Source organism: Melozone crissalis, unplaced genomic scaffold (genome assembly GCF_028551555.1).
Source record: "Melozone crissalis strain CALT ecotype California unplaced genomic scaffold, PUWL_Pcris_2 ptg000063l_1, whole genome shotgun sequence".
In the NCBI taxonomy this organism is placed as follows: Eukaryota; Metazoa; Chordata; class Aves; order Passeriformes; family Passerellidae; genus Melozone; species Melozone crissalis.
Genome location: NW_026535841.1, coordinates 10,855,576 through 10,882,948, shown reverse-complemented (window position 1 = coordinate 10,882,948; position 27,373 = coordinate 10,855,576). Strand labels below are relative to the sequence as shown.

At 53.7% G+C, this 27,373-nt stretch overlaps 1 protein-coding gene across 2 annotated transcripts in view; it reads left to right on the top strand.

Moving 5' to 3' along the window:
• The first annotated feature begins 13,991 nt into the window (after positions 1-13,991).
• Positions 13,992-27,373, top strand: part of SEZ6L (seizure related 6 homolog like) — a 42,480-nt gene continuing 29,098 nt past the window's right edge. For both annotated transcript variants that reach the window (XM_054288741.1, XM_054288740.1), the window contains exon 1: positions 13,992-14,083. In XM_054288741.1, the coding sequence (XP_054144716.1) occupies positions 14,014-14,083 (70 nt within the window). In that variant the 5' untranslated portion in view covers positions 13,992-14,013. The remainder of the gene's footprint in view (positions 14,084-27,373) is intronic.

The window sequence follows — 27,373 nt, the reverse complement described above, 5'->3', positions numbered from 1 at the left end:
CTCCCATCTTCACTTACCTGCTGCCAGGCTGACCAGCTCTGGCTGTAATTTCATGCTGTTATAAGCAATCACACTTGTAAAGCACAAATCACGGCTGTGTTTCGTGGCACAGAATGTGAAGGAGGCTTTTAAGCACTGGAGAAATCCCAGCTGATGGCTCATCCCTCTATCCCTGTGCTGGCACAGCTTCATCCCAATGCCCGGACATCCTCCTCACCCACAGGTTTCAGAGCAGTCACAGATAATCATTTCTTCCTAATATTTAATCTAAATATACCCTCCTTCAGCTAAAAGCCATTCTCACTTACCCCAGCACTGCAAAAAGCCCTCCTCATCCTCACCCCCCTGCAAGGGCAGCCCTGCTTTTTTAGCAGCTCTCAGTAACAAGCCCCAGGTGGAAGCAAAAACCTGTGTGACCCTGTGATATTTTATGAAAAATACCTTTGCCAGGATTTCTTCTCCTGGGAGGCTGGGAGGCTTCAGCTTCTCCATGTTTTACTCCTGTAGAAAGTGATTTGGAGAATTATTTAGCCAGCATGTGAATTGTGTTTAATTAATGGCCAATCACACCCAGCTGTGTCAGACTCTGAGTCTGTCACGCGTTTTTATTATTCATTATTTTCTAACCTTCTGATGTCTTCTTTCTCTTTCTTTGGTATAGTTTTAGTACATAATTTTTCTTTTAATATAATATATATAACAAAATAATAAATCAGCCTTCTGAGAACTTGGAGCCAATTCTCATCTCTCACCTGAAGACCCTCACAACACCATAACAATTAACGACCACACCTGTGTCCCACACCTGCCCTCAGCTCCCAAACCTCCTCCCTGTGCTCTGTGACAAGGATTTGGTGGCCCAGTGGTGGGGACAGAGCTCCACTGTGAGAGGAATGGCAGATTTATCTTTCCAAACAAGCTGTGGGTCTGCTGGTGGATAAAACCAGCGCTGGGAGATAAAAGAAGCAATGGGAAGGATGCCACTGATTGATGAATGGAAAAAGATATTTGCTTTTACAAATAAACTTTAGGTTTGCTGAGAAATGAAATGAGGCATTGAAAGGTGAAAGAAACAATGGGGAAGAAAAACCCCTAAATTCTGTAAGAATTAAAAATTAAAAAGGAGGGTTATACATTAGAGGGAAATCTCTGGTATCAGGCATACTGGGGAGTCTGTGCCTCTCAAGTACCTCAGCCAATGGGGAAGAAAAATCCCTAAATTGAGTAAGAATTAAGAATTAAAAGGGAGGGTTATACATTAGAGGGGAATCTCTGGTGTCAGGTGTATTGGGGAGTCTGTGCCTCTCAAGTACCTCAGCCAATGGGGAAAGGGAGAAGGGAAATGTGGCCGGGAAATTGGGATAAAAAGGAGGCTGCATCCTCCAAAAATTGGACAGATCCCAGGGGAATGCCCATGGCCTCTCCCTTTATTCAAATAAAGCCAAAAAAAGAACTCCTCTGTCTCCTTTTTGCATATAAACCTCTGGTGTTTGTGGATTATTTTTCCTCACACCTGTGTCCCCGTCCCTGCCTGGGTGCTGGGGGAGGTGGCTGATCCCTGTCGGTGCCTGTCACCGTGTCACACAGCCTGGCACGGACAGCCTGTCAGACAGGCAGGGAACGTGCCGCGTGTGTTTTGGGAGGGAAACCAAACTCCGTATGGCGCTCTCCATCTGGGCTCTGAGGCTGCCTGCAAGGGAGGAAGGACAGCCAAGAGTGCACACCACCGTCCCAGGGGGGCAAAACCTGCCCTTGCTTACCTGTTCCCATGTGCCACCACCCTCACCAGTACCGGGAGGAGGGACTGGGAGCCCTGGAGGTGGCACCGGGTGACACGGGGAGGAAAGGAGGGAGGGTGTGACTGTGATATTTTCTGAAAAATCCCTTTGCCAGGATTTCTTCTGCTGGGAAGCTGAGAAGCTTCAGCTTCTCCATGTTTTGCTCCTCTAGAATGTGATTTGGAGAATTGTTTAGCCAGCATGAGACTTGTTTTTAATTAAAAAATGGCCAATCGCAGCCAGCTGTGTCAGACTCTCTGAGTCATGTTATGAGTTTTTATTATTCCTTCTTGTATAACCTTCTGATGTCTCCTTTCTCTTTGTTTAGAATAGTTTTAGTATTAATATAATATAATATAGCAGTCCTAGTATAATTTATATTTATATATAAATATAAACAAATATAAATATAAAAATAGATTTATTATAATATAATATAATATAATATGATATAATATAATATAATATAATATAATATAATATAATATAATATAATATAGTAGTCCTAGTATAATTTATATTTACATATAAATATAAACAAATATAAATCTAAAATACATTTATAATAACATAGTAATTTATATTATGTTATGTTATGGTATGTTATGTTATATTTTATATTATATTATATTAATTATATTAATTATATTGTATTGTATTATATTATATTATATTATATGATGTTATATTATATTATATTATATTATATTATATTATATTTATTATATTATATACTCTCCCCATTTGTGTCATTTATATCAGCACAGGACAGATCTAAGAGGAAAAGCTTGTTGTAATGAGAGGTGAGAAGCCCTGTGGGCTGTCAGCATGGCTGGCCCTTGGCTGGCTCCTGACACCCCAGAACCCCCCAGATCCAGCTGGGCTTAATCCTCGGCCCTGCCTGAGGGCCTCAGGTCCTCACCTGACCCCGTCCCTCCCCTGCTGCCAGGAGGGATGGGGCTGCCATGAACCCGCAGCTTTTGGCAGCTTTCTGCCCTCCCATTCTCCCACCAAATCCTCCTGCAGGTCCTTCCCTCCTCCAGCACCTCCCCAGCCCTGTGAGTTTTCTCCTCCTGCAGTAACCACTGAAAACCCTGAAGAATTTTCAGCAGGAGACTGTGTATTTTCCACCCCTGCATGCCCTGAGGGCAATTCCTGCTTTCCATCTTATTTACATTTATAAATCCAGACCTGGGTGCAGCCAGGCTCCCCTCTGGCAGGAGATTTATGCCCTGTGCTCAGGTGGCTCCTGCCAGGACTCCTCCCAGCGCTGTTGTGTCCAACAAGCCAACAGCTTGTCCTGGGGCTGTGAGGACCAGGAGGAGCTGCTGGCACTTCCCCTCTCCCATCTGTCTCCAACAGCAGGGGAACAAAGCCTGTGGAGGGTGGGGAAGAGCTGGCAGTGCTCAGGACCCTCTTGAGCTTGGTTAAGTGGTTAAGTCTCGGGTTTTTGGTTCATAATTGCTGCCTGAAATGTGCAGGATGTCTCTGCTTTAGTCTGCACAACTGAAGAACGAGTCTGGACTCTTCACTTTCTGGTCTTGAGGTTGTTTATTAATTCTTATCTATAAAATTTTCTTTCTGCCCAGCTGAGATCTGCTCAGCAGGGCAGCCACAGGCACTTTTTGTGTTGTCCTTTTATACTACAAACTACGTACAACATATTTACACTTAATTCCCAATACCTATCACCCATGTTAGACAGTGCAATTCTACTGTAAACCAATCTCAAAGTGCCAACATCACTGCAGAAAATGGAGAACAAGAAGAAGAAAGGAGGACTAGAGACACCCTGATTCCTCCATCTTGTCCCCATAACCCCAAACCAAAAATCCTAAAATCTACATTTTCACCCTGTGATCATTTTATTATTACACCATTCAAACCTGTGTGGCTTTCACGTCCTCATACAAAGCTGGTAACTTGCTCCAAGGGCCAAAATCAAATTCCCAGGTGTTCTGGGCAGCATGCCAAGGTCTCTGAGCCCCTTGACGAGGTTCTCAGCAACTCTGGACATCCAAAGGGATGTGCTGAGTTCCCACAGTTAAAGTTTGGATTTGAAGATCTCAGTGGTTTCATGTGACTGAAATGCTGTGATTCTCCCCCATGAGCTTTCCGTGCCCTCATCCTCCACCTTCCCTGGGCACCATCCTGCGCTGGCAGGGCTGTGTCACTCAGAGCCAGCCTCTCCCAGGAGAGGGATTATTGATCTGCATCTGGCACCGGGGCCAGAGCCTGCTGAAAGTGTAATTAATTGATCACTAAGTGCTCTGAGATCCCAGATGAAAGAGCCACGTAATTACCAAGTATCATCCAGCGGGCCCTGGGAGGGATTGTGATAAGGGCTCAGGGTTAGCACTGCAGGCAGAATTACCTCGGTGCTTGATGTCACCCTCCAGGGACAGCCCTGTGCCACGTGGAGGGGAATGGAGAGTTGGGCCTGAGAAATAAAACCTCTCAGTGCATTCCCTGGGCCCTGCAGAGAGGCTGGGACAGCTGGAGGGGGGTCAGGAGGGTGAAAAACGCCAGTCGCTCGTTTTTAAAATTTTAAAAGTAAAATAGTAATAAAATGGTTATAAAAATCATAATATAATTAGAGTAATTAGGACAATTCGGATTTAGGACAATATGAGACAATAGAAACAAAGAGTTACAGATGTCTAGGTACCTCTTTCTGGGCAAAATAAGCCTGAAAAAGGACCCACATTAACAGAGGATTAACCCTTAAAAACAATGACCTGTTGCATATTCATACACCTCATACATGATGCATAAATTCCATTCAAAAACAGGATTCTGTCTGGTCAGTGTCAACTTCTTCCTCTGAATCCTCACAGCATCTTCCTGAGCAAGGCAGGAAGAAGTTCATTTCTTCTGATAATGGAGCAATAAATTCTCTTTCTCTGAAAGATTTAGGTGTCCTGTGGCTGCTATCTCACTGCAAGTACCTCATTCCTTTCTTTAAAAAAATATCCCACATACACAGCTTCTTTTTTAACATTCTATAACCTAAAACTATATTTACCACACTACTTAAGAAAATCAATACAGCATAACTTTCTAACATAACACACATAATATTCATTTTAATATTTGTGAAAAGCCAATCATAAAATACACATTTTTCACAGGAGGGTGCAGGGTGGGGTGCTGCTCACCAGAATCAGAGCAAAGAAGAGATCTCTGGCTCCCAAAATCACTGAGGCTGGACAGGAGCACTGGAGCTCTTCATCAGAGAAGATCACCCCATCACCAGGACTGTGAGAGCCTGGGGAACACCTCAGATTCCTGAGGAAGCCACTGGAGCCTAAAAACTGTGCCTCCAGAATTTCTGATTGCTCAAAAATTCAGCTCCGTGTGGGATTCTCTGACAATTCCCAGCCTTATTTCAGATTTTTACGCTCTGCCATAAAAGCGGTTATAGTAAATTATTAGACCTAGACGTGGGCTGCCAGGAGGCTTCTCCCCTATTAAATCCCTCATGATGTTGTGTCCTCCCTGCACTCAGCTGGGCTGTGTGCCCCATGTCCCTCATGGGCACATGGTGGCCTCAGGGACACCAAGAGTCTGGGGACCTGGGGCTGGTGCAGCACCTTTCCCAAGGAGCTTTTATGTGTTAAGTTAGAAAGTTTTGCTGCATTAATTATCTTAAGTAGTGTGTTAAATATAGTTTTGGGTTATAACAGAATGTTAAAATAGAAACTGTGTATGTGGGGCATTTGATCCTCTCCTGGGAATTAAACCCAGTCCTCACTCTGTCATCCCAATGGCCAGCTCAGGGAGAGCGGAGCAGGATCTGCTTCCACTGCCAAACGCAAAACAAAAACCGATCTCCTGAGTGCTGGGGAGAGCTCTACAAATTTCCCTGGTTTATTCCATTAACCCTGTGGCTGCTCAGGGATCCCAGCAGTGCTGACTGCAATAAAGTGACCTCCTTTAACCTGCAGCCTCCTTGCCAGCCCCTCCTGAGCCGCAGCCTGAGCAGCTCTGAGCTCTGGTGCCACCTCCGGGTGACAGGACGGGGACAGGGCCACCTCCCCGGGGCTCACAGAGAGTTCAGCTGCCCTGGGACACGCCCATGTCACTCAGCTGGCACACACACAGCAACTCGGTGCCTCACACACTCATTGTCTGTAGCTGGAAATGTCTCACATGGGGCTGGAATTGGGATGGGATGCGATGGGATGGGAAGGGAACAGTGCTCAGAACCATCCCGGGGTGGTTCCTCTGCCCATGCCAGGTGGGATAGGTGGGCAGAGGACATGTGGCAGCTCTGTGTCCTGTGCCATGGAGAGGCAGCACCTTCCTGAGAGCCACAGGCACTCTTCCCAACATGGAGGAATCCATGGGTTTTCCCACCAAAGGAGTGCTGCACACTCACCAAAACCCCTGCACGGGGACAGGCAGCAGCAGCCACAGCCCTGGGCAGTGAGGTTGGTGATTCCTGCAGTGCATTCCCTAAATCCCATGGCAGTTCGTGCTGCATTTCTCACTGCACATGCTGCAACTCTGCCAGAGCTCCACACTTGTTGTTTGCTGCTCCTCCTCCTCCCCGGCATCAAAAATAAGGTAAAAACTGTTGTAAAATCGTTGATAGATCATTAAGCATGCACTGTTACCAGTGTTATTATTGTAAAAGGGGTTAAAAGGGTAGTTGTAAGAAATAGAGAACTCAACAGACCGTAACACACCTCAGTAAAGTGCGCCACGAGCCAGCCTGGACAGAACTGTAATGGCCAATCAAGGCCTAAAACCTTCATGCAAATGAAGGATTCAAAAAGAAACCAAACCAAAGGGACAAAAAGCAGGATAAAAAGGGGCTTCTGACCTACTGAATTTGTGCTGCTCCATTGGGGCCATTGCTGTTGAGCAGCCCCAACGCTGCTCCATCCTCGAGGGAACGCTCCTGCTCAGGCCCCCTTGCTTTGGGCCTTTATTTTTCTTATAATAAATGCTGAGATCACTTTAGCACCGGGATCCTGCTCTGGTTTTTATCACCAGCCTCCCTCCTGCTGCTCCAATCCTGCCCAGATCCCTGCAGATCCCTTGGCACCGTGTTGGGGTCTCTGCCCACCCTTCCAAAACACTCAGAGGAACACCCTGGGTACAGCCATGGCCTGGAGCCCAGGGATGAGCCCCTCCAGGAAATCCAGGATCCCATGGAGCATCAGGAGCCACGTTAGCCCTGCCCTCCCCACAAATCCCAGAGCACAGCAGCGCTGAGGGAGTGCCCGGGGTTATTGCCGGCCTCTCATCACCCTGACACCGACAGCAGGAAGTTCCAGCAAGCTCCATAACAGCTCTGCACGAGTGAAATGTTGTGCTTTTGTTCGGATCCCTGGGAGTTATTATCCCAGAGCTGCAGGATGGGCAGTGGGGTGATGCTCTGCGTGGGGACCCCACCACGTCCCCATCCCAGGGTAAGGTGTGAGGACCCCAGCCACGCTGTGGGGGCTGTGTTTTAGGGCTTTTCCTCTTTAAACAAGCCCAGAGCCTCCTCCAGAGTCTCCCGGGAGGCGGAGGGACAGGCTGGGGGCGGTTAATGGCTCTCCACCTGCGGGAGCTGCGGAAACGCTCCCAGCAAAGCACGGGCTCTGCTCCAAGCTCTTACAAGCTAATCAATGAAACATCACAGCTTGGGAGCCGGGGCAGAGCAAAGCAGCACAGTATGGATTTTATTTTTTCATGCAAAGAGCTTTAGTACAAATCCCTTTTTTCCCCCCCCACAAAGAGCGCGAGCAGGCTCTGCAGAGAAAGCCAAGCCTGGGGCAGCGGGGAGGACACAGGGGTGGGCTGGGAGGGGGCTGTCACCTCCTCTGTGAGGCACAACTGCAGTTAGTGACATTGTCCTGCTCCTTGTGCCACCCAGTGCATGGATTCTGGTCCCTGAGGGTGCCCAAAGCAGGAGAGGTGCAGGTGTGGCCCTGCTGGCCCAAGGCTTTGCTGGCCAGGCCATCAGGAGGGGCTCTGTGAGGCTGACACTGCCTCTGCAGAGATGTAGGGGAGCAAAGCACCATCCCTGCTCCATCTGCAGGGGCTTTCTGGGATCTGAGCAATGCCATCTGCTTTAGCCACTGCAGAGGGACCGTCCAGTCCCTGGGACCCTCCAACCCCTGTTTCGTGGCACAGAAATGGGTGATTCTGCTTTGGCAGAGTAATTGGCTGTGTGCTGTGATCAGGGCTGTGCTGTGTGGCTGCAGGTCCTTGCTCTGGTAACCAGCCACTGATCCTGGCCTGTGCAGCCTCTCCAGGGATTTGGGGTTTGCCTGCAGGCCCAGGTCTGAGCGGGCTCATTACTAATTCCTCCTTGTGGGGGTGATTCTCCTCGTCTGTCTGTTCCCTGGATCTGTCCATGAGCCAGTGCGTTCCCGCTGAGGAAGCGCTGTGCTGATACTGCATCACAGCGATTCCAGGAGAATGTGCCTGCTGCCACATCCAATCCATCACAGCAACCCACGGCAGCCATGGGATACCTCCCTCCCTCCCTCCCTCAAATGCATCATCCCCTCTCAGATCACAATCAGCTGTTGGACAAAGCCTGCCTTTCACAGTGCCATGGTTACTGGTAACAGACTGGAATCTGTGATTTCCTTCTTTTCCCTTGTTTCCTGTTCCTTTCCCTCCCACCCACTGGTGCTCACCCCCTCTCTCTCCAGTGGCTCCAACAACTCAGGGATTATTCCCAATCAGCATCACCGAGGAATGCTGATTGCATCAGTTCCTCACAGAATGCTTTTATGGTTCCCATGGGGAAATTATTTGAGCCAGACAAATGAAAAATATTTACCTGTGTCTGGTGCTGAGGGCTGCATCCAGCTCAACATGTCCTGCAGACACCCCCAGCCTTCCTGGGCATTCCTGCCTGGCTCAGGGTGCTGAGCACTGGTGCTGAGCCCTCCTGCCTGGATCAGGACACTCTGAAATGCACAGGTGTGAGGGAGAAAGCCAGAGCATCCTCCTGAAGACAATTAATGGATTACAGTGAGAGTGGAGTAATGCAGAGGAAAAGAAATCCCTCTCTCCAGAGGCAGTGGGATAGCAGTAAAATCATGCTGCACTCTGCCTCACTTCATAAAAACTTCTTGTTATTCCTCAAGGAGGAATTGCAAGAGAGGACAGCATCTCTGTGCACTCCTGGATTTACAAATGCTGTTTTATGTATCAGTGTAATCTCTCTTGCAATTTATATGGGATGCAATGAGTAAACACCAGCAGTCCTGGCAGGAATACTGACTCTGGAATGGATGCAGAGAAGGGAGGACAAGGTAGGAAAGCCTCCCCAGAGCAGGTATTTTCCAGCTGAAAGGCAGATTTGTAGAAGGCAGATTTGCAGATCTCTACAGGATTTGTGGGGATGGTCAGGATGGGGGGGACCATGGAGCCACTGGCTGCTCCGTGACTGATGCAAATCCTGCTGGAGCTACAAAAAACTGAAAATCACAGCAGAAAAGTCTTGAAAACTTTTGGGACATCACAGCACAGCAGTGAAACATGGATACAGCAAGCAGAAGAGCACCATTGCCTTGGGAAGGAGCCTGGCAGCCTTGGGCTGGAGTGGCTGCAAGTGCCTGGAGCTGGTGGGAGCCTCTCCAGGCATTGCCACGAGGAGCTTCAGTTAATTAAGCCCTGAATGATGAATTATGCATGGAGCATAAAACAATGTCCTGATTTCTGGCTGGGGAATTAAGGAGCTGTGGGCTCAGGTAGGTGCTCCCAGGCTCCAGTCCTGGTGCACAGGGGGAGATTTTGCTCCATGGGGGGATAAAGGACTGTGCTGGGGTGACCCACACAGGGACATTGAGGGGTGCAGAGGTGACTCTGGGGACACAGCAGCACCCTGGGCAGGCTGTGCCATCCCTCCAGCCCCACAGGGATGCTGCTGTGCATCCCTGCCTTCCCCTCAGAGGGTTTGGGTCCCTCAGCCCCCTCCAAACCCCAGTGGGCAACAGGGAGCCTATTTTCAAGCTGTGCAAAGTCTTCTTCTGTTGACAAGGAACAAGGGCTTCCCTCCTGAGCGGGCGCCCAGCTGTGCCCGCTGGCACTGGCTCAGAGGGGCAGCGTGCCAGCCTGGCCTCAAACCCCCCATTCAGCGCCGTGCTTGGGAGGCAAAGCAGGCAATCAGCCCCATTCCCAAAGCCAAAGGCTGGAGTGGCTCTGCCATCTCAGAGGCACAAAGGCCTTTTCTGCCCTGGGACAATATTGCCACTCAGCAGCAGTGCCCCCAGCCCGGGCACGGCTCCTCAGAGCCGCCTTTCAGCTGCACTACGGGGCACCTCTGCTTCCAAGTCCAAAGCTGAGGTTATTTTTCCACTTCCTGGTGCCATTGAAGCCCCTCTGGGCACAGTGGAGGAGGGGTGAATGCTTCCCAAGGGAGCTGCAGGGAGGAGGCTGCTCCCCTGTGTGGGCAGGGGGCAGGAGGGGCAGCAGCCTGGCACACCCTGTGTCACAGACATCTTCTATGAAAAATCCTTTCCTTAGCATTTTTCCTCCTGAGAAGCTGAGAGGCCTCAGGAACAAAATGTAAACAATGGTTATCTGCTGCTGTGGAATGCAACAGGTGGATCTGTGGTTGGTCTCATGTTGATTGTTTCTAATTAATGGCCAATCACAGTGAGATGGCTGGGACAGAGAGTCCAAGACAGCTGTCTTTGTTATCATTCTTTCTGATTCTATTCTTAGCTAACCTTCTGAAGAAATCAAGCCTCTCTTCTATTCTTTTAGTATAGTTTTAATGTAATATATATCATAAAATAATAAACCAAGCCTTCTGAAACACGGAGTCAGATCCTCATCTCTTCCCTCATCCTAAGACCCCTGTGAACACTGTCACACCCCTGCATGCCCTCTGTGCCCTCATGGGAACCCCAGGAGCAGCTGCACCCTCAAAATAACCCTCAGCGTATTTGGGATGGCTCACACAGAGTCAGGGCTCTGTCCTGGTGGGCTCTGTCCCCAAAGCATCTCTGTCCCCAAAGCATCTCTGTCCCCATCTCCACCCTGGGGCTGCAGGATCTGCCTGTGGGGTCTGTCCCACCCTGCTGCAGGATCCCAAAGCTGGATGTGTGCAGGGTTCCACAGGCTGGTTGGAGCCCCTGGCAGCGCTGTCCCTGCCCTGGGGGCACAGGGGAGCTGTGAGAGGGCAGCAATCGATCGATGGATGGGGCACAACTGCAGAGCAAATGCAGCAGCGCCCGCGGCTGCGGCACCGCAGGCGCGGGAATAAACGAGGGATTGATTTTCTGGGCAGCTCGGATCTCATGGATCTCAGCTGCTGTGACAAGGGGAGTGCAGGCATGGCTGGCACCGTGGGGCTGTCACCTCCCTGTGCTGCCCAGTGCTGGGGCTGGGGGCACCCAAAATGAAAGCAACTCTTTGCCAAAGGGCAAAGCAACTCTGGCTCCAGGGGACAAACCCCAGGCTGGGGACATTGGGAAGGACGGGAAAGGGGGTGGCCTGTGCTCCCTGTGGGACCCCCCCGGTCCCTTTCATCCCTGTGGGACCCCCCTGGTCCCTGTCATCAGCCCCTTCCCAAACCCCAGTGAGCAGCACCAGAAAGGCACCGTCTGCCTTGAACATCTTATCTCCAAGCTGCTCCTGCTAAGTCACATCTGACTTAATTATGGTAATTAAGATTGACATTAATACAAGATTAAAATGTGAAATTAAAATTAGCTGTGAAACTTATCTGAGTTTTTTAGAGCAGTTATTGATTCTCTCCACTGTTAATCAAAGGTCTGAGGTAATGGCCGATGAACACGGTGCTAATTAGAGCAATGCCCATAAAAGTGGCCTCGGGAGATGTTTGTCTTGTTTCTTGGAATGCCTCAGGTTTCTGACCACATCTCTGGCCCTGAGTGGCGCTGGAGGAGCTCAAGAGGCCACGTTTTGCCCACTCCTGTCTGTTCTTTTCCTGCTGTGGAGCTGGGATGTGCATGCAGCCGTGCCCAGCCGTGCCCAGCCATGCCAAGCCATGCCAGGGCTGCAGGAGCTGCTCCAGCTGCAGGGGTTTCAGGGTGGCAGCAGGTCCCTGGTGTTTCAGGGGAGCAGCAGGAGCACAGAGATCCCGGGAGCTCCACACACACCCCGCTGTTCCTCCGGGTGAGATTTCACAGCCCATTAGGCCCCGGCGCCGCTGCGGGAGGGAAATGACTCCAATCACAGCAGCTCTGGGGTGCGCATCCCACCGTGCATCCTGTGCTTCATCCCAGCTTCCCAGCTCCCCTGAGCCCCCAGCAAAGCTGTTGGAGGGACAGGAGGAGCCTGGGCAGCACAATTCCCAGCAGCAGGTCCCTCCTTCCCCAGGTGTGATGCCCTGGATGCCCATGGGGTGCAGCCTCATGGGAGCTGGGCCCACCTGCACCCCCTAAGCCCGGCTGAGCAGCTGAGGCTTGAGCTTCACCGTTCCCTCTCCATCACTAACAACTTTTGCCACTTCGTGGGCATTTCTGCATCACAAATACGGTGTTTGGTCTCTTTTTCCTGCCTGTTTCCATGGCACTGCTGTTATTATCTGGCTATCTTAGGAGTTTACTACAATGCAGATGAGCACAATAAAAATCACTCAAGGAGAACTGCTAAATGAGAGACAACTCTTATCTTTAGCACCGGCAGGTCGGGAGGGAAGCAGAGGGGGAGCAGTGCAGGCTGGGCTCGCTGTGCCACAAGCTTTGTTCGACCAAATTAAACCTCTGAGCAGGCGAGTCCCAGTTGGGCATGAGAGTAGCAGTGTTAAATAACACGCTGCACCTCTCTCTGCTTTCTCTCTCTTTCTTATTTTTGTTCTTCTCGAGCCTGCTGCCCAACTGCTCCCAGCTGGCAGCGGCTGGGAGCGACACCGGGAATGCAAATGACCTGCAGCATCCCCGGGCTGCTGCCTCCGCTTCCAGCGGCAGGAGGGAGCTCAGCAGGACCGGTCCCCGTGTTTGGACAGCTCCTTGCCTCCTCGGTGCGTGCTGCGGCGGCACCGGTGGTGACACCGGAGCGCGATGGTTGTTGCTGAGGTAACGGGATCAGTGTAATTGTTCCCGCGAAGGTAGCAGGGGGACTTCTCAGATGGCAGCATCAACAAAAGCTCTTTAGGGAAGGGGCTGGGCTGCGTCTGTTTGACACTGGTGTTGTGCACTCGTGGCATCGCTCTGGCTCTTTGAGCTGACAGGTCCAGGGAGGACCAGGCGCTCTGCCCGGGAGGTGATTCACAGCAAACATTTCAGGGCAGCACCTGGGATTTCAGAAGAGCCAAGGCTCTGTTTCTGTTCTTCTCAAAGTCGGTGTGATCACACCGTGTGCTCTGCGGGCTCAGCAGGGGCCTGCTGGGAGCCCTGGGCTCACTGCTCCTGCTGGTGGGATGGGCAGGGGGTTCCTGGTGGGATGGGCAGGGGATGCCTGGGAGCCATCCAGACCACGTTTCCCCTCCAGGCAAGGAAGCTGAGGATCTCTAGTGCCAGGTCCCGAGGAGGGACTGCCTGTGTGCTGCTTCCTTTGCCCCAGGACTGAGGGTACCCCAGTGCTCACCCATGGCCAGCCCAGCATTACGGGGAGCCCTAAGCAGCACCCACAAACAGTGGGTTCTCTATGCCCCAGTGAGGTCAGGCAGGTCACAGCTGCAGCTCCCTCCAGCAGCAGGGCCAAAACCCCAGACCATCCCTGATCCCAAGGGAGCCATCAGCACCTCTGCCCTGTTCACAGCCTGCTTTGGGGGAGCTGGAGGAGAGGGAAGGAGGGTGCATCTGGGCTTGAGGAGAGAGTGAGAAGGGCTTGAAGCTCTGAGGGGGGTTTGGATGCTATAGGGGGCTTGGGGACAAGGGGCAGTGAGATGGGACAAGAGCCAGGCTGATGGGGGGCCTGCAGTGGGAGCACTGCCCGGACTGGGGGGACTCCCAGAGGGGGAAGAAGCCGAGGACGACGGAGGACATCGCGGGGCTGCTGCGGGAGCCGTACCGGGGCTGCTCGCTGGGGCCGGGGCGAGCGGGGGGAGCCGCGGGCGGGGCCGGAGCTCTGGGCGCTGCGCGGGGGCCGGAGCGGCCGCCGGCGCCCTCCCCCGCCGCTCGCTCCGCGCTCCCCGCGCTCCCCGCTCCGGTCCGCCCTCCGCCGCGCCCCCGCTCCCTCCGCTCCGCTCGGCTCCGCTCCGCTCCGCCGGCAGCGCCCGCCCCCGCCCGGCCCGGCCCCGCTCGGCTCGGCGCGGCTCGGATCAGATCGCATCGGCTCGGCTCGGAGGCTCCGCCGCGCCCGCCGCAGGATGCCGGGGCCCCGCGGGCTCTGCCTGCTCGCCCTGCTGCTGCTGGGCACCCCCGCTGCCCCGCGGCCAGGTAAGCGGGGCGGAGCGGGGCGGAGCGGGGCTGCGGGGCTCCCCGGGGCCCAACGCCGCCCGGCCCGGGGAGGGGGCACCGCCCGGCGCGGGGGATGCAGCCGGGACCTGGGAGGGGGCGGTGGGAGCGGGGAGGGATGCTGGAAGCCATCCCCGATGGGAGACCCCCCAGCTCCTGCTGCTCCCCGGGCCGGGATGAAACTTCTGGCATTGCGGAGAAGCGCAGCGGCACCGGGAGGGGGCCCGGCGGAGCGCGGGGCTCAGCACCGCGGGGCGGACAGCTCCCGCCGCCGGGAGCGCTCCGGGAGCCGCGTCCGCATCGGGAACCGAGCGCGATCAGGGGGCCGCGGCCTCCCGGGAGCCGCGCCGGACCCTTCCCCTCCCTCCTGCAGGGAGAGCAGCCCCGTGTGTCCCCAGCCCTCCGTGTGTCCCCAGCCCCCCGTGTGTCCCCAGCCCTCTGTGTGTCCCCAACCCCCTGTGTGTCCCCAGCCCTCTGTGTGTCCCCAGCCCTCTGGGTGTCCCCAACCCCCCGTGTCCCTCTAGTCTCCACTCCTATGTCCCCGCTGTGTTCCCGCCCCACCGTCTCGGTCAGGGGGTGTCCGTGGGGGCTGAGTGTTTGCCCAGGGGCTCTCTGTTCGTCCCACGTGTCCCCCGTCCCCATGCAGACCCGCTCCCTCTCCCAGTGCCACGATGCCAGACCTAAGAATGGGCTCCGGGATGCGCTCGCGGGTGACTTGGCAAAGTCACCGCAAACTCGCCTGGGGCTTGGGGACGACTGAAGCGGAGTCTGTGCCCAGCCCCTCGGCACCGCCAGGGTGCCAGGACGAGGCAGCCGCGTCTGGGTGGGGTTCCCAGTGTGGATTGTTCGTGGGAGAAGGGAGAGGTCGGTGTGTGCCGGCGCTGCAGTGAGCTGGGGCCTGAGGCTGCCCTCCGGGGCTGGCAGGGTGTTTGTAGCAAACACGAGCAGCTCCTGGTGTCAGGAGTGCTGTGCGGTGCTGTCTGCCCTCTCCAGTCCCTGCTCTCGTGGTCAGATTGCGTTAAATGACTTTGACTTTTCCGTCTGAAACCCGGCTCTCCAGACAGGGGCTGTGTTACAGAATCCTCCCTTTCTGGGCAGCAGAACAGCGATGGATGTAGAGGGTGGCATTTCTCGCTCACCTGCATGGGTTTGTGCTCTGTGTACGTGCACAAACGTGTGGAGCAATCAGATGTGAAGTCCCTGCTGGTTCTGGCATCCTGTTCCAGCCTGGGGACACACAGGGAGGCACGTTCCTCTGGGGTGTTACACAAACCCAGCTCTGCTCTGGGCTGCTCTGTGTGAGACCAGCAACCATCCTGTGCTCCCTGGGAAGCAAAGCCAGCAAGCACAGGCCCAGCGAGGGCTCTCAGCTCCCTCATGCCTGGTGTGCTGAGCCAGGAGGGCTGCCCCAGTCCCACTGGGAGCACCAGCAGGCAGCCCAGCTCCCGGGAACAGGATTTGGCACAATCTGCCATAAATCTCATGGTGGAAGAACACAGCGTGCTGAACTCCTCTTTCCTTGGCAGAGAGAGGGAGCTGATAAATTGTTGACCCTTTACAAGGTTTGGTGAATTATTGCAGTGAAATCCCAACTCCTGCCTACGCAGCCTGGAGCCCGTGGCGACGTGGTAGCTCTGCCCGTGCCTGGGGGGAGCCTTGTCCATCTGTGTGGAGGGGGACAGACAGCCAAGGGCCCAGAGCAGAGAATCCTGCTGTTCTCCAGCTGGGGAGAAGCAGGATCAGACCCTGCTGAGACAGATTTCTGTGCTCCATCTGCTGCTCTTTCTGTTCGTGCATCCAAGAGAAAAAACCACCTTCACATGACTTGCACCCATCGGGCGCTTGGCTGGTGGCTTTGGGTGCTCTGCACTGGTGAAGCCATTTAGATCACCAGAGAGGAGGTGTGAAAGCCTCTCCTCTGCTCTCAGCATCCGCTCACACCCGCCCACGGGCGCAGAGCAGGCAGCAGAGGCACGTCCCTGCACAGGGACTGGTGCCAGGAGGCTCCGGGCAGCCTGTGCTGGAGCAGCAGCACCCTGAGAACGTGGGCACCAACAGGGGCATCTATTTGTACCCTGGAATGATGCAGGGGGCAAACTGTTTGTACCCTGGAATGATGGAGGGGGCAAACTGTTTGTACCCTGGAATGATGCAGGGGGTTTGTGGGCAGCTGAGTGTACACAGGGCAGCGCTGCCCATGCAGGGCACTGGGGATGGCAGGGGCACGGCTGAACCCCTGGGAGATCCAAGATATAAATATTTTGGTTTCTAAATATATTTGGGGTGTCCAATACAGACTGTGATGAGACCAGCCTGAGGCTGCAGTGCTGGGAGCAGAAATGCAGCTGAGGGTGCTGAACTTGGGCTCCTCCACACCCCCAAAATCTGCACCCTCCCTTCTCAAAGTCTTTGATGCATGGGGACACTCCTGGGGTGGCTGTCACAGCCCAGGAGCAAGGACAGAGATGCCCCTGGCTCTGTGGTGAGCACAGCACCACGGGGGATGTTTCCAGGGGATCAGGTGTGTCCAGCAGGAAGGAAAACCGAACGTGAACTCGGCGAGGGCTGCAACAAGTGCGTGGTGAGCTCTCGCAGCAGCACCCCGGGCAACGAGATAACAGCACAGAGTCAGGCTGCCAGCACAGATAACAGCGATGGGGATTGTCTGATGGAGAGCTATCAAAGGCCATGGCAAATGGCTCCTCTTCCTTCTCTCCTCCTTGGCAGAAAGGACGAGGAGAGCCTGGATCAGGAGTAAATGGAATTAGTCTCTCTCAGCCCTCTGTTTCTCCGGTATTTTTGCCGTTATGAATATACAAAGATGCCATTTCAAGCGCAGCTTTGTGGATGTCACAGTGTCACACACATTTCCTTCTGTACATTTTTAACTTCTCCTTCACTGAGGAATCTGGGAGCAGGATTTAGGGCTGAGGAGCCAGGCTGCGCCGAGTCAGCTGAATGTGCTCCCTTGGCATCCAGAGCGGCAGCAGAGATCTTGGAATAGCAAAGCATGGAAAAAGGGAAGTGTGTGATCCATCCCTGGAAGTCAGGTGGTGCTGGGTTCGGAAGTTAATGGGTAATAAGTGATGGATGAGGCAGAGGAGTGCCAGGGCATCTCTGGAAAGGCAATGTGGGCATCAAAACGGGCTGGTGTGAGTGTGGCCCATCCTGCCAGCAGGCAGAGATGTTCCCTGGGTATTCCAGGTCAGTGCCGAGTGCTGGGGTGCTTTGTTATCCTATTTTGTACAGACAGTTGTTTTTTTTAATGAAATAGGCTTTGTCTGATTAAATAACACACAGCTTTTGATGTAGACTACAAGCAGCCTCAGAAATCTGTGTATTTTCCATCCTCTGTCACTGCGATGAGCGCAGCTGCTTCCAGTGGGCTTTGGGAACAAAAAAAACCCAAACCAGAGTAACCTTCTGTGAGCAATCCAAAAGTTATTTACTTGATGCGATTTTATTTCCTCAAATATTTGAAAGTGGTTACTGAGCAGTAAAATAGGCTCCAAGGAAATCCTGTTACAAAACACAGGCTCTGTTTTAATTAGCATGACGTGAGCGACACGGCTGGAACCGGGGCTGCCACCGAGTGCATCTTTCAGGAGCTTGGAGATGTCTGTAGGAAACACGGCGTGAGCACCGGCTTTCCAATTTTCCAGTCCATCAGGATGGATTTACACTCTTGTCAGGGCTATGAAATTGCTGGATGTGGTGCTGAGAGTTGTGTGTGTCTTTAACCACTTGGCTTGCCAGGGTGCTCTGCGAGGTGGAGATGTGCTTGCCCCTGTCAGGGGAGGAATAAAGGGACAGTGGCACCCCAACAGCATCCAGCCCTTTGGCCTTGTCAGGGATTCAGCAAGATGAGCACAGGATGAGCCATGTTGGGGACTAAAGGCAGCACCTGCCAGGCCCCTTATGGAGGGCACAATGTGGGGCCAAAGCCAACGCTGCCAGCACAAACCAGGGGGCAGAGGCAGAGTGAGGAAGGCTGGTGGGGTGAGAGAAGGTTTGGCATCACTCTGGCTCAGCCTGCTGCCCTTCAGCTGCTGCTCAGAGCTTTTCCATGGCTTTCCAGAGCTCTTCCCAAAAGGAGCTGCTCCACGAGATGGCTTTTCCTGCTGCTGCACGAGTGAGTGCTGCCGGATTGATGGGATGCAGGGAGCAGATCTGGCTGGTGCAGGTGCCTCAGCTGCTGTCCCTGCAGTGGCAGGGAGCTCAGGAGAAGGGCTCTGCAGCAGGAGGTGCTCAGAGGGGGAAGGTGTCCTTCATTCCTGCCAGCTCCTGGCTGTCTGTCTCCTTTCGCAGCTTGTTAACCGACAAGTTGTTAAGGATGTTCTCGCTCTGTCCCACGGGGCCGGCCCCGCTCTATCCACATCCTGCTCCATGCACATCCTGCTCTAGCCACGGATAAAAATACCTGCACAATGCAAAAGGCAGCAGAGAGAGGAGGGAGAGCCTTCCAGAGGAGCAGCCCTGCAGACACCAAGGTCAGTGAAGGAGGAGGAGGAGGAGATGCTGCAGGTGCCCGTGGTGCAGCCCAGGGTGAGGCAGCTGTGCCCCTGCAGCCCACGGGGATCCACAGGGGAGCAGAAATCCACATGCAGTCCATGGAGGAGCCCGTGCTGGAGCAGGATCCTGGCAAGATTTTTGTGTCCATGCAGAGAGGAACCCACACTGGAGCAGGATCCTGGCAGCATTTGTGTGTCCATGAAGAGGAACCCACACTGGAGCAGGATCCTGGCAGGATTTGTGTGTCCATGCACAGAGGAGCCCACACTGGAGCAGGATCCTGGCAGGATTTGTGTGTCCATGCACAGAGGAGCCCAGCTGAAGCAGGATCCTGGCAGGATTTGTGTGTCCATGCAGAGGAACCCACACTGGAGCAGGATCCTGGCAGGATTTGTGTGTCCATGCACAGAGGAACCCACACTGGAGCATGTTTTCTGGCAAAGCTTATGATCCTGTGGAAGAGATTCAGGCTGGAGCATCCTATTCCTGAAGGACTGACCCTATGGAAAGGATCCACACTGGAGAAGCCCTTGGAGGACTGCAGTCTGTGGGAAGGACTCAGGGTGGGAAGTTCATGGACGAATGTCTCTGGTGGGCACTCAGGATCCATCCAGTGCCAACCCAGCCCATCCACAGGGTCAACTGTGCTGCTGGGAAGACAAAAAGGGGAAACAAATGAATCTCTGCTGCTCAGCTCTGTTACATCTTGGATTTCATCTGTAAGGATTTCATCTGTAAGGATTTCATCCGTAAGGATTTCCAGAATCAGAGGAGAGCCATGAGCTGGGTTGCTGGAGGAGCCAACAGGAGTCTGGGACTGAAGGGCAAAGCTGGGAGCAGGGGGTGCTCATCTTCCATCCTAGAGAGGGACGTGCTGTGGGTGCCCAGAACCAAGTGCAAGTGTTGGTTATCTCTGCCTTGATCTACACCCCTGGTCCCTGAGTTTGGGGTGTTCTTGAGCAGTGCATATGACCTGGGTCAGCCCCAGGACCCCCCAGAAACCAGGGGATGTCAGGGAGGATCTGCCAGGAGCTGTACAAGCGGAGGCTGTGGCTGGTGGGGAGCGTTCTCCTGGCATTGTGAAGAAGTCACCACTCCTGTCCTGGTGTCATTGTTGGGTGTCACTGCTGTGAGATAAGGAGGAGCCCTTTGAAGGGTGCTGCAGGGAGGGAGTGTCACACTGCCACAGCTGCACTGAGCTCCAAATTCTGGGCTGGATCCCTGATTCTGCTCCTGGGGAGCGAGCAGGGGCACCTGGATCCAGCTTTCCTGGGTTGGGGACCCTGTGCTGCAGTGCTCTGTCCCATGGTGGCTCAGGGCTGTCCCCACTCAGGGCAGGATGGTGTTCCCAGGGTGCTGAGGAGCTGATTTCCCCTCTCTTCCATCTTTTTGCTTGCTGGAGCTCCCACCAGTGGTGCAGCTGCAGCTGGCCCCGCTCCCAGGGCACGGCCCCGACTCAGACATCTCTTTTATTCCTTTTTCTTCCTTTTCCTTTCTCTGGGAGGAGGCCAAAGCAGCAGCTGACCAGCCCTGAGCACTGCCTGAGCCTGGAGCTCTCCTGATGCACAGAGAGGAGGCTCTGCCTGCATCCTCAGCTCTGCCTCCAGCAGGGACAAGCAAGGATTTGTCCAGAACTTTCTCCCTTTTCCTGGCCCCAGAAACCCATGGACTGCAGTAAATTTCCAACCCCCAGAGGGCCTAGGAGGCTGGGCAGGAGCCTGGCTCTGTGCCTGCTCCATGGGGGTGAGGAGAAGGCACTGGCACCCCAGGACAGATGGCTGCAGCAGGAAGGTGCAAGGAGACTCGATGGAAGCTCAGTGCAAGCTGCTGGCGGTGCAGAAAGGGATGGGATGAGCAGCCTGGCCACTCAGCCCCGGCTCCCAAGGCACCATTCCAAGTGCAAAGCTTCAGTCTAGGAAGGAGATTTGGTGCCAAACGCAAAGGCATCCAAAAAGCTCGAGCACGACAGAAGGGATAGCTGTGGGATGGATCCCAGAGCGGCGTCATCTGCTCGGCAAGGAGGATCCTCGCTCTCGGCCCCGTCTCTGTCTTGCACACCGGGCTGGGATGTGCCAAAATCAACAGCTGAGGGGGCCAGGAGCACCCCAGGGAGGGTGGCAATGCAAGGGGACCACACCAAACGGGGTCACTCAGGGATGTGCTGCATCCCAAGGGTGATGGAAGAGCTGGCACTGCCACAGGGGATGGGGACAGCAGGGAGGAGGCTCAGGAACAACACGGGAGAGTGAGGGAATGTTCTGGAAAGCGGTCATTTTGGGGCAGCCTCAGAGCCAGTCGGAACGGCTGGAAATATTTAAAATTCAAGGGAGAATCTCCATCTGACGTTTTTGGGTGGACTAATGGAGCATGGCAACATTTTGTGGATGAGATGCTTCATCTCGGGCAGAGTGGTGGCTGGGGGACAGTGCTGAGGACATGGCTGCTGATGTCCCCTCTGCCACCCTGCATCTCTTCCATGATGATGGGGCTGCACAGGAACGGGGCTTGCGTCTCCTGATGCTGATTTAAATGCAATTTCATTAAAAAACCAGGCTTTTCCTGACAGTCCTGAACTTCCATTTGCAAAGATACCAAGTTCCCTAAACTGACAGACCACTCTGGCATGAGCCCTGAGAGCTCCCAGTGCTCCCAGTACATCCCTGCCCACTGCAGAAGAAACAGCAAACTCCTTTTTACTTGGCAAAGTCCTCTTGGACACATCCAATGTCATCCTTGGAGAGCTCAGACTATTCCCAGCATTGTCAGGGTTAATCTGTTCTGGTGTAGATTCTGGAGCAAGGCTGCCCAAAGCAGCCACCCAGAGCAAATCCATCCCAAAATCTGGGGCCCCAAGGCAAGGAAAGGCTCCTTTCCAGGGCACACAGCCCCCACCAGACAATGTGTCTCCCTTCACTCCTTATCCATCCCCATTATCCACGCAGCAGTTTTTAAATTGCTGCTGGACACTGTATTTACATAAATATGTGAGCCAATGAGGTCTAAAACCCTGGTGAGCCCTAAATGGAGAATTAGGTTTTTTTCGGAAAGAGGATTTTATCAATTTACTGCGAGTGGAAATCAACGGGAGCAGAATTTACAAACCCATCAGAAAAAGCGAGGTGACAGTTTGGAATTAATCCTCTGCCCCAGGCACAGGATGTACCTCCACAAACATCTCCCAGCATAAATATATTTGAGAAATAGTGGAGGAAAACGTAACTCCCGATGCCTGAGCACGCTGGCGGCGGCGGGAGATGAATGGAGTTAATGTCATCGGGAAGGTGCTGCCGCCTCCTGCTTTATTTTTATCCAAGACTCAGCGCCCAGCCCAGCCTGCGCTGAGATATTGCAGTTTGTCTTTGTGCCAGAATTTCCCCAGAAGAAAACCTCCCCGATAATCGCTCTTCCTCATCTAGTCCTTTTTAGAGACAAAATAAAAAAGAAAAATAATAATTTCATTCAGTTCCTCCGCACCCCTCGCTGCTGGAGAAGTGCTGGGGGAGATGAGTGTCCCCTCCAGGATGGATGTGGCTGGGGGATGGATTTGGGATAAGAACTGCCGCTTTTGGGGCCATTTGGTTGCAGGGATCAGGCACAGAGCAATGCTGCTGGTGCTGTGCTCCTTTCTTGGGGAAACCAAACTCTGGCACCTGCTGGTGCTGCTCCTTCCTTAGGGACCGAGCACAAAGCATGTCCAAACCCAGCACAGCACCCCAAAGGCACAGAAACCCCCAATTCCTGCATCTCCCAGGGGGACGGGGATGCTCTGCTGTCCCCCGAGGGGCTCCGAGCTGCCACGGAGATGAAATCAGCGAGGCAACAACCAGTAAAAGCCAAACTTCTCAAGCTTTCTAATCACAAGTAGAAAGGCTCCTTTTCAGCTTTTGTTTCCAGCTCCCGTGGCTGCCAGCGGCAGAGATGGCTTTGTTGTGGAGATGGCTGTGAAGGACACAGGCTGTGTTCCCGTTTAGGAATGCATTGAGGCTTTCTTGGAATTCATTAGAAAAGGTAGGGAGGGAAGGGTGCAGCAAAGCAAGAGTCCTTGCTGCTCCCCAGGGGAAGAGATTTTTCAGTTTTTCTGCTGCAAAACGTCTTTGGCAAGATCTGAATTTGAAGGTGGTTCTGTTCCTACAGCGGGGCTCATCTGCAGCCAGTGGGGAAAGGAAAGGAGAAGGGTCCCCCTTGCAGTTGTTCTCCAGCATCACCAGGTTCTGGTCCCCCTTGGACCCATCCCTGTATTCTGGGCAGCTCTGCTGTGGCTCAGCATGGAATCACGGAATGGTTTGCGTTGGAAAGGGTCTTAAAACTCATCCAGTCCACCCCCTGCCATGGACTCATCTCATTCCACACCTTCCACTGTCCCATGTTGCTCCAAGCCCTGTCCAACCTGACCTTGGACAGTTCCAGGGATGAGACAGTCACAACTTCTTTTGCCAACCTCTGCCAGGGCTTCACCACCCTCCCAGGGAACAATTCCTTCCCAAAATCCCATCCATCCCTGCCCCCTGGCAGTGGGACACCATTCCCTGTGTCCTGTCACTCCATCCCTTGACCACAGTCCCTCTCCAGCTCTCCTGGAGCCCCTTTGGGCGCTGGAAGGGGCTCTGAGCTCTCCCTGGAGCCTTCTCCTGTCCAGATGAGCACCCCCAGCTCCCCCAGCCTGGCTCCTTGGCAGAGGGGCTCCAGCCCTGCATCCACAGGGTGATTGTGACTCATTGTCCCCCCAAGGGCACAACCTGAATTGAGTCACACATTCACCATCTCCTTCAGTGGCTCAGGTATCCACTCCAGCTTCCATAGGGGAGGGCTGGATTTCTCCACATTTCCACTTCACATGCACCAAGCCAGCCTCAGGAGGAGAATCTTCGTTAAATTATGCAGTGTTACATCTCTGCTCCAAACCAGAAACCCGAGTGAGCAGCAGGGGCAGGAGCTTGCTCAGAGCCACTCACCTCAAACAGGGGGTCGGCTCTGAAAATTCCTTCCTCAGTCCCCCAGCTACAGCCCAGAGCTTTCTCTCGTGGAAAATTCAGGTTTATGTTGGCATCCTGCTGCTCATAGAAAATCAGGTGTTGTGTTTATCCTGAGCCAACAGCCCCAGCCTGGGGCCTCCTGCCTCCATCCAGCTGCTGCTCCAAGCAGGCTCTGCTGCCCCTCAGGGCTCCTGCCCAGCACCCAGAGCAGGATGTGACCATGGTTTGGTTGGTGGCACAGCCCAGGAACCCTCCAGCCCCATCCCTGAGCGCTCAACACTGTGTGTCAAAAAGGCAGTGCTTAAACCCAGATTTATGTCTCAGATGTGCCTGTTTTAATCACACTACACTGCTATCAAAAGGACATTAAAAATTATGATTACCCTCCAGGAGCATAAACAACGGCAGCAGTGACAATCCCCTCGTCCCAGGCGGGTGGCACAGGCGTTTCTGTAATTGGCCAATTCATTACCTGCTGGGGAGAAGAGCCAGGTCCTTCCTCTCACCACATCTCCCCATCACCAGGGTGGGTCAGAAATAAAACCAGGAGGAAATCTGCCCAGCCAGGAGCCACAGGAGAGCAAAGAGCTGCCCACGAGTGCTCTGCAGCAGGTTCAGCCTCTCCCCTGAGGCAGAGCTGGGGGTACCAACCACCCTCCAGGGGTGAGATTTAAGGGCTTTCTCTTAACTCAGCCCAGCTGTGCTTCAGGAACAGCCAGCCCATCCCTGCCATGGCTTTCTGGTGTTGATGTTTAGGGAGTTTTTGGGGGTAGAGGAAGGTGACATTGCCTTGCAAGGGAGATGCCTTTCCATCAGCATCCCTGGAGCTGTTCCCAAGGTGAAGGTGGTGGCAGCAACGCCCCATGGGCACAGGGGAAGGTGACACAGGAGGGACATTCATTACAGAGCAGCTCACCAAGTCCTCTTTGCTTGTTGATGATACCCTTTTAGCCTTCTATTCCTCATTTTTGGGGAATGCAGGGATTTTGGATGCTGCAGTGGGCACAGAGAGGGGTCTGGGTGTCCCAATCATCAGCTGGGCACAGCAGCCCTCAGCAAAGCATTGTCCTCTCTGTCCCCAGCGTTCCTGCACCCCCAGCACAGCCTGTCATTATCCTTTCTGATGGAATTCAGATCAATCAAACAGAATAATGGAGCAGAGGTCAAGGAAGGCTGTTCCTTCCCCAGGGAACAAGGAGCTGCTTTCGTCAGGGAGCCAGCTTAATTGTTCTGAATCTGAGAAATTATGAACGTGCCTGGTAATTGTGTGTCCTCCTGTGCTGGGGAGGGAGGAGAGCTTTGGATGGGAGCATGGAGCAGCAGGGCTAAATCAGCTTTGAATCCCCCCCAGAAAAACCCTGGTTTTAAGGGGTTGATGGTGCCACCCATACTGGACTGGGAGGAAACTCTGCCCTGTGACTGCCCAGCTGGTGCTGAGTGGGAGCACATGGATGGGGAGGGATGAAGGAAGATGAGGAGGGATGGGGAGCAATGAGGAGGGATGCAGGAGGATCAGGAGGAATGCAGGAGGATGAGGAGAGATGGAGGAAGATCAGGAGGGGTGCAAGAGGATGAGGAAGGATGCAGATAGATGTGGAGGGATGGAGGAGGATGAGGAGGGATGGAGGAGGATGTAGAGAGATGCAGATGGATGAGGAGGGATGAAAATGAATGAGGAGGGATGAAGATGGTTGAGAAGGGATGCAGGAGGATGAGGAGGGATGCAGTTGGATGTGGAGGGATGCAGATGGATGAAGAGGGATAAAGGAGGATGAGGAAGGATGCAGGAGGATGAGGAGGGATGGAGGAGGATGAGGAGGGGTGCAGGAGGATGAGGAAGGATGCAGGAGGATGCAGGAGGATGAGGAGGGATGCAGATAGATGTAGAAGATGCAGATGGATGTGGAGGGATGCAGATGGATCTGGAAGGATGCAGGAGGATGTGGAATGATGCAGGAGGATGAGGAGGGACGCAGGAGGATGTAAAGGTGTCTGGAGCAGCAGCCCCAGCACCCAGGACCAAAGCTGCTCCTCACCATGCAGCAGGACCCTGCCTCTCTCCTGACATTCTGGTGGCTAATGAAAACACATTTGCTATCTGTATTAATTAAAATAAAGTGCAGCAGCTCGTCATGAGGCTCTGTGGGAGAAGCTGTACATGGGTTATCATCATCCAGCACAGCATCGTGCAGTGATGGAATTAGTTCTGCCAGGCCATCTTTAAAACACAAATCACTGATGGCTGATACAGCTGACAATTAATTCTATAAAAACCAGAGTCACTGGGAATGAGGGGAGGGCTGGGCAGCACCAGCAGCAGCCCAGGGATGGGCTCAGGGTCTGGGACAGGGAGGGGGCGAAGCCTGTGCCAGCCCCAAAGTGCTGCTCTGCCCCCAGAACAGCTCTGGTTTTAATGACAAATATTTTAAACAGTTAAAAAAATTGAATTTCAGCCATGTTTTGTCTGAAAAAGGGTTTGTTTCTAAAGGAGTGAGCCAGTGCAGGGCACAGCTGAGGGCTGGATGTGCTGGGGGTTGCAGTTCCCACTTGCAGGATGTGCCAGAGGAGCTGCTCTGCTGCCACCCCCTAAAACTGGCCTGACTTGAAAAGGATCCAGCAATGAAACGCAGGATATTGCTAATGAAATGCAGGATATTGCTTTTTTAGAAGGAAAGCCCAAGGAAAGGAGGGGGTGACAGCCTGGATGGGGCTGGGAGCAGCCTGGCCTGTGCAAGGTGCAAGGGGAGGAGCTGGATGGATTTAGGATCCATCCAACCCAAACCATTCTGGATTCTCTCTGATCACCCCTGGCACCACTCCAGGCTGTGGAGGAGCATTTGGGAGCCCGGTGTGCCCCATCCCGGGCAGTTCTGAGCTGTGCCAGGGCCCAGGGATGGGAATGGGGGATGCTGGGCTGTGCCCCAGCTCCTGGCAGCCTCGGTGATCGATGGAGCCCAATAACCGTGATAAGCAGAGCCATCAGTAACCCTGCCTGGCCCTGCCTTCCCCATTGCCGGCAGCAGGGCCCCTCCCCAGCTGTCAGGAGTCATTAGGCACCGGGGCTGCAGCGTTTCAGAGCAGGCAGCAGGGTCCTTTCAAGGGCACCAGGCAGCAGCAGGTCCTGCATGGTTCCTACGTGGCCAAAAAGGGAAAATTGGGAAATGGCTTTGCTGATAAAGGAGCAGAAGGGATTGCAGAAAAAGGGATTCTTGCAGTAATTCCGCAAGAAGAGGTTGATTTGTCAGAGTTCAGCCCAAATTATGACCGAGCAGACCACAAACTAATTAAGATCCTCAATGCTGGGATCACAGAACGTGGATGGCGTGTCATACCAGCAAACCAGGTTGTAGCCTCACCCCTGATCCTTTGGGATCTAGCCCAGAGGGAACATGAAAACGCTGAAAATCTTCTAAAACACCTAAAAAATGTAGTAATAGGAAAGAGAGTGACTGACATCACACAATCAGCAATGAGCAAAGGGGAAATCTGAAGGGAGAAAATGCAAAGAAAATCAAGAAAGAAGATTCCCCCTGCAAGCTGGGACACACCGATCCCAATGCCTGTCCTGACCCCTCTTGGTGCCCAGGAGGGATAAATGGGCCCAGCACAGGGGCTGGGAGGTGCAGGGGGTGAGGCACAGCCTGGGCAATCCCCAGATTGCTCCATTCCCTCATCATGAGCAGCTCCAGCTCTGCTGCCTCTGTGTGACCACAGCAGCTGCATCCCATGGTGGGAACAGCCCAGAAAACTCCGTGTGTGCCCTGTGCCCAATGTCACCTGTGCCACC